General features: G+C 57.3%; 1 protein-coding gene across 1 annotated transcript in view; it reads left to right on the top strand.

The window, feature by feature from the left end:
* The window catches only part of GNAO1 (G protein subunit alpha o1), a 142,860-nt gene extending 139,510 nt beyond the window's left edge, over positions 1 to 3,350 (top strand). The window contains exon 8 of the mRNA XM_062007512.1: positions 396 to 3,350. Within this exon, the coding sequence (XP_061863496.1) occupies positions 396 to 583 (188 nt within the window). The 3' untranslated portion in view covers positions 584 to 3,350. The remainder of the gene's footprint in view (positions 1 to 395) is intronic.
* Positions 3,351 to 6,569: the final 3,219 nt, after the last annotated feature.

Below are 6,569 nucleotides of genomic sequence, written 5' to 3' on the forward strand. Positions count from 1 at the left end.
CAAAAGGCAACTGCAGCCCCTTTCCTCTTGTCTTGGCATTTGTTCCTTGGGAGCAGAGCCTGTCCCCCAGCTCCCTGCAGCCTCCTGGCAGGGAGTGTCAGAGAGGGCTCCTGTCTCCCCTCAGCCTCCTCTTCTCCAGGCTCAACACCCCCATTCCCTCAGCCCCTCCCCAGCCCCTTGTGCTCCAGCCCCTTCCCCAGCTCTGTGCCCGGCTCTGGCTGTGCTGCAGCCTTGGCTGTAGCAGCAGCCCTGGCTGTAGTCGTGCCCAGCCCCGAGATGGAGGCACACGAGCTCCCCATGTCCGTGCCACGGGGCTCTTGCAGGCACCGTACGGGTTCCAGGCTCCGGGATGGCTTTAACCTGCTCTTCTCTCTTTCCTCTTGGCTCTCTCGTAGGCCCCAACTCTTTCACGGAGGCGGTGGCCTACATCCAGGCTCAGTATGAGAGCAAGAACAAGTCCCCCAACAAGGAGATCTACACACACATCACCTGTGCCACCGACACCAACAACATCCAGTTCGTGTTCGACGCCGTCACGGACGTCATCATCGCCAACAACCTGCGCGGCTGCGGCCTGTACTGACCGCGGCCCGGCCCGGCCTCACACGCGCCTCCTCTCCCTTGCTTTGGGTTGGTCGGTTTTGTTTGTTTCCTCCTCAAGAAGATGATTGAGGAAGACATAGGTAACCCCCTCCCTGCGGTCCCAGGGCAGCTGGCAGCGAGGCCTGCGGTGCCCAGCCCCCTGTGGCGGCGTTTGGGTTGGAGGCGGCTCCTTCCCTCGCCGCTCGCTCGCGGGGCACAGGGAGCTCGCGCTCTCCCCACCAAGTGCATTTCAGCTGCCAAAAGACAAAAATCCTTCAGTTTCAAAGGAATCAAAGCCTTAAAGCACTGATCAGTGCAGTTTGGAACTGAACCTGGTGGCCTTTTGTTTCCTCCCCTTGAGCTTAAGGGGTGTTAGTTCTGCTTCTTTCCCTTGGCTGTTTAGGCACCGTTCCTTTGGGGAGCGCTCCTTGCAACGTCGTGATCTTGAGGGTACCTTAAGGCTCCAGTTCCTACCCCAAAACCAGAGGGGTCCATGTCAAATGCAGCCAGCACAGCTTGGATTTCTATATTCTCCTTTCTGTTGCCCCAGACAGCTCTTTGAACAACTCAAACAGCCAGGTCAGGTTCTGCTGGTGCCTCAGACACAGTAACAAACCCTGCTAAGGCTTCTCCAAAAGCATCCTTCCCAGTAACAGCTTCACCTCTGGCCGTTTCCAAACCAGTGCTGGAACTGGCCGAGTGGTTTCAGTAACCCCCGTTTCTTTGGGCCTCTGCTGGGCTGAGTGGGCTGGTGAGGGATGTCCTGGTGGGACCCTGCACCCGGGGTTGTGCTGGGGAGGACACCAGCAGCCTTTCCCACAGCAGCTCCCAACGTGGGTGACTCCAGCACGACCCACAGCCCTGCAGACGTGCAGCACCTCTCCTTAAACTCCCTGAAACGCTGGGCTGCACCAGAAATGGTTAGTCCTGGCTTGTGGTAGGCAGAGGCTCACCTTCAAGGAGCTGAAGGAGTGCTTTGGGAAGACTCCCCGTGTCAGGGTGGCAAGCCACATAGTTCCTTACCCCACCTTGAGCATCTAAATACCCTAGAGAAACCTGGCCTTGCTCTCTGAGCCTCCTGGCTGAGCAGGAGGAGGGAAGCCTGCCTGTGTCACCTCCAGACAGCTCCAGCTCTGGTGTCTGCAGTCAGGGTGTCTCTTTTCCAGTAGCTAAAGGGAAAGAAGTGGTTTATACTGGCTGTGTAGTGGTGAGGGAAGGCTCAGGGAGCTGATTTGAGCCAAGTGATGGAGGAGGAAGGAAAAGTGCAAGGAAGAGAGAGAAGGGAGGAAGGAAGAGGCAGGGGGGAAGATGCAGAAGAGGCAGAGCCCAGTACAGCAAAACGTGAGGGCACAGAGGGGAGGACAAAATGTGTGTGGGCTAGGGGACATGGCCATCAGTCTGTCATCAAGGCTGATGCCATCAGGGCAGAGGGAAGTGTGAGAGGTGGGCTGTGAGCCCTGGGACCACAGAGGGACCCTTGGAAGTCACCCCAAAAGCTTGTTTGGGGTCTGAGACAGCCACCTCTGAGGTCTCCCTTGGCCTGGCACCTGGGGACAGGTATATGCAGCCCTGATCCCTGCCCCTCTTCAAAGTCCATGAGCCTGGAAAAACCTGAGTCTTTCCAGGCCAGCCACAAGGCCAGCTGTGTTCTCCCAGGTCCCAGGTGGTCTCCAGTACCATGCCTGAGAGGGGTGATGTCTCTTTTCTCACCTTGCCTACTGTCGAGGAGAGATGGTGGGGGAGCAGCCCCAAGGCCAGGGAGCAGCAGTGTGTGGGAGGCAGGGAAGGGAGCAGGTATGGTGGAGAGGACTGGCAGGGGAGGTCAGTTTGGGAATGAATTTGCTAAAGGAAGATGATGTGGGCTGAGGCAGCAGGGAGGACACAATATGACCTGAGAGCCAGAGGAGAGTCCCCATCAGAGGCTGGGACAGTGCTCATGGGGCAGCCATGACACAAGCCCAGCCAGGGACGTGAGCAGCAGCACTGTGGAGGAGGACAAAGGGGCTGTCACCCATGGAACCAGCTCACAGCCTGGCATGGTGAGCAGCTGTGTCAGTACCCCCCCCACAGCATTAAATAAGTCTGTAGTTAGGATTGCCCAGTGAGGACCCACAGCTGCTCTGCACTGAGGCCAGACCTCTGCCTCTCCTGCTCTCCCCACCTTTCTCTTTGCCTTACAGCACCTCTGGTGGCATTGGCTCCTGCAGAGCAAAGCTCCTCTCTGCACATTTCACCCACACATCCTGGGTTTGCCACATCCCAGCCCCTCTCCCAGCTCCATCTAACACCCCACACTGCTGTACAGCCAGAAAGCAAAGGATCACTGAGGGCAAGGCCCTGTGTTGGGTTTAGCTGAGGGTTCTGAGAGTCAATGGGAAGGGTTTCCAAAGAAAGGATTCCTGATGGGAAGCACCTGCCCAGGTCTCTGGGAGGAACCAGCTGATGGTACTGGAATGGGGCAGGGAACTGGCTGGAGGGAGGCAGAGAGATGGGGCTGCTGCTGGAGCTCATCCCACTAGTAACAGCCACGTCCAGGCATGAGCTGGGTGTCACAGTGAGGGCTCAGGAGCTGAAGGTGAGGGACATTCAGAACCTCAGGTGTTTGGAACTGCTGGGCCCAGCATGCCATCAGTCAGGGAGGGCTTATGCTGAGCTCTGCCACAGGAGTTTCATCCTTTTCATTCATTTTTATCCTCCCCCTCTGCTCTGCCCTGCTGAGGCCTCAGCTGGAGTCCTGTGGCCAGTGCTGGGCTCCCCAGCTCCAGACAGACAGGGAACTGCTGCAGAGAGGCCAGGGCTGGGACAGCAAGATGCTGAGGGGCTGGAACATGTGTGTGAGGAGGAAAGGCTGCAGCCCTGGGGCTGTTGAGCCTGGGGAAGAGAAGCCTGAGCTCAGGGGCACCTCAGCAATGCTGAGAAATGCCTCAAGGGTGGGTGTCAGGAGGATGGGGATGGGCTTTGCTCTGTGGTGCCCAGGGACAGCACAAGGGGTGATGGACATGAGCCAGAACACAAACAGCTCCACTTAAACACCAGGAGCAAGTCCTTTGGTGCTGAGGTGAGGGAGCCCTGGCCCAGGCTGCCCAGGGAGGGTGTGGAGGCTCCTTCTCAGGAGGTTTCCAACCCCAGCTGGACACGTTGCTGTGCCCCCTGAGCCAGGGGAAGCTGCTGGAGCAGGGGCTGGGGCTGCAGCAGCTCTGCAGGGCCCTGCCAGCCCCGGCTCTCTGGGGTTCTGTGTGATTCTCTGATCAGCTGCACAGGAGCTCTGGGGATTTTCTGGGGTGGCATTTTATCTGAGCAAATAAGTAACAGAGGCTGTTCCCAGTGAAGGCAGCACCAAGCCAGGGCTTCATGAGGTCCCAGCACCACTCTCACAGGAATAATTAAGACCATTTAATAGTTAAGTCGTAAGAACTATTTAAAGTAACTCAACCCCCAGCTCTGGAGCCAAGTCTCTGGTGCTGCCAGTGTGTGTATGTGTGTGTGCCACACTCCAGGCTGCATTTGGGCACCCTCTCCCAGTCTGGGCCAAACCAAACCCCTCCTGCCCACCCCTGCACAGCTCCAGCTCCTTCCCCAGCAGGCTGCTGGCCACAGGGAAAGAGGTGGAAATGCTGACACACACACAGCCTTTTCTCTCATTCTCTTTGGCATGTTGTGGGTGTAAAGCTGGATTTGAGCTGCTGCTGCTGCCATTCCCTCCCTCACTCCAGCATCACTGACACTGGCAGCAGCGTTTGGGAGGTGAAATGCTCCCAGCATTCAATGGCTGGTTGGCTGCAGAACTCCTGCCAAAGCATCACTCCCTGCTCTCTGCATCCTCCCAGCCTTTTCTGACAGATGTGCCTTCTGCAGGCAAGCTTTTGCCCACTGATTTTTCTGAACACCAGCAATCCTCACAGTTGTTTCCTGGAAAGACCTTGAGCTGCTTGAGCCGCCTTCCAGGGGCCTCTCCTGAGCAGCCCCTTGTGCTTTGTGATCGCCACACTCCAAATCCAGCCCCTCAGAAGCCCCAGGCTGGGCTTCATTTGCAGCCACCCTGTAGCAGGGATGTCAGAAACCATCCCAGGGCGTGGAGGACAGATTCTGAAAGCACAGAATTGAAACAGCTACATAGACAGCCCTTCTGCCCTTCCAAGCTAATGTGGGGATTGGCAAAAAGGCCCTTTGTGGGGTGCAGGAGGTGGTTTAGTGCCTGGAGTCCTGGTTCAGCAGCACCAGCTGAGGGGCATTGTGTTGGAAGCATCATTAGCAACTCAGGATGGGCTTTAGGCAGCAGCAAAAAGAAAGAATCACAATCAGCAAGGAGAGGGCTGGGTGAGTGGAGCCGTGAGAGCAGAGCAAAGTAGAACTGGCTCTTTGGTTTGAACAACTTGAGTGAAATAGAGAAGCTTGTAGAAGGAAGGGCCTGAAATGAGCCTTGGGTGAGGCTGCAGGGTCAGGCTGAGCTCCTTGGGTTGTGTGGAGGAGCCAGCAATAAACACCCCCAGGTTAAATGCAGCCCCTTCCTTCAGAAGGCAAAGCTTTCACTGAGACAGAGCCTTTTCACAGAGGGCAGGAGTGCAGGGCCTCCTACCACCCCCTTCCCAGAAGTTCCTCCAACTCCATCTCCCTCAGGAGCCTTGTGTGAGAGTGTATCTCCCTGCCTGCAGGAGGGGATGAGGCTGTGCTGAGCTGCCTCCTCCAGAGGTGTGAGTTTGTCTTGCAGGACACCAGAAGTATTCATGAGAGGGTGACCCTGAGCTGTGTCTGCAGGGTTGAATCTTGCCATGGCACCAGCCCCGTGCTTGTCTGGGAAGGAACATCCTTTGTCCTGAGCCCAGGGCTGCAGTCTCCAGGAGGGCAGGATGGGACACACATGATGTCCCTGTGTTGAGTGTTTTGTGGCCAAAATAAAGCTGCTCCTGGAGCCCAGGAGAGGTGCTGAGTTCCTGGGAACAGTCAGTTGGATAAGCTTAGCCAGTGTGTGTCTTTGTCCTGGGCCAGCTTTGTCTCCAGGCTTGTGACCAAGAGCTCCACAACCATTTCCAAGGAGGCTGAAACACTTGTGAGCAATCTGACCCTGTAGCCTTTGAGGCTGGTAGAGATGGTGCTGCTGAGCATCACCCTGACCCAACTAACACAAAGAGAGCAGAGGTGGCCTGGGTAGCGCAGGAGAGCAGACATGGCCTTGCCCCCACCTCCCTGGAGGAAAGAGCAGCCAGAACCACTCCCAAAGCACCCTGAGACCTGGGTGTACGTTGCCATTCCTGAGCCACCACAACCACACCAGGTAATTGATGCTGGCAGAGACAGGGATGTGACCCAAGTAAGATGTTACACTGAGAATGTGGCTGTGGAAAGGGGCTTCTCCCTGGGCTGCTCATGTCTGAGCCAGCAGCCTGACAGGGCTTTATCTGTGGCTAGTGAACACCAGCGAGCACGGCCCTTCATCACTGGTGCATGGACAAGAGGAGGAGGACCAAAGCCTGGCAGGCAGGGGGAGGAGGAGCAGAGAGCAGAGATAGGGTAAAACCATCTCCCTGTCCCAGGGAAGGCAACTCAGTTCTGCACAGGCACTGGGGAGAGAGAGCTGGGGAGGAGGAGGGAGCTGCCCCAGCCCCTCTGCCATCCACACCTTGGAGTTTAATGTGGAGATCAAACCCCGAGTGTCCTGCAGCACAGGCTGTGGCTCTAAACCTCCTGCTGAGGAGATCAGAGTGGCAGCAATGTGATTCGGGACGGACTTGTTCCCTGAGAGGGGTGTCACCCTGTGCCCAGGGAGCTGGGGCAGTGCCCAGCCCTGCAGGGATCCCAGAGCCGTGGGGCTGAGGGGCTGAGGGCCAGGGCTCAGATGGCTCTTTGCCAGCCCTTGTGACTCGGCGCTGCCCAAGTCTCACCGGCTTTGCCACAGCAGAGCAAAGAGGGTTATTGAGAGACCAGCCATTGCCCTCTGAAACCCCCCAGGCCCTCACTTCACATCCTCAGCCCTGCTCTGCCCACAGCTC

This window comes from Colius striatus, chromosome 14 (assembly GCF_028858725.1).
Source record: "Colius striatus isolate bColStr4 chromosome 14, bColStr4.1.hap1, whole genome shotgun sequence".
NCBI lineage: Eukaryota > Metazoa > Chordata > Aves > Coliiformes > Coliidae > Colius > Colius striatus.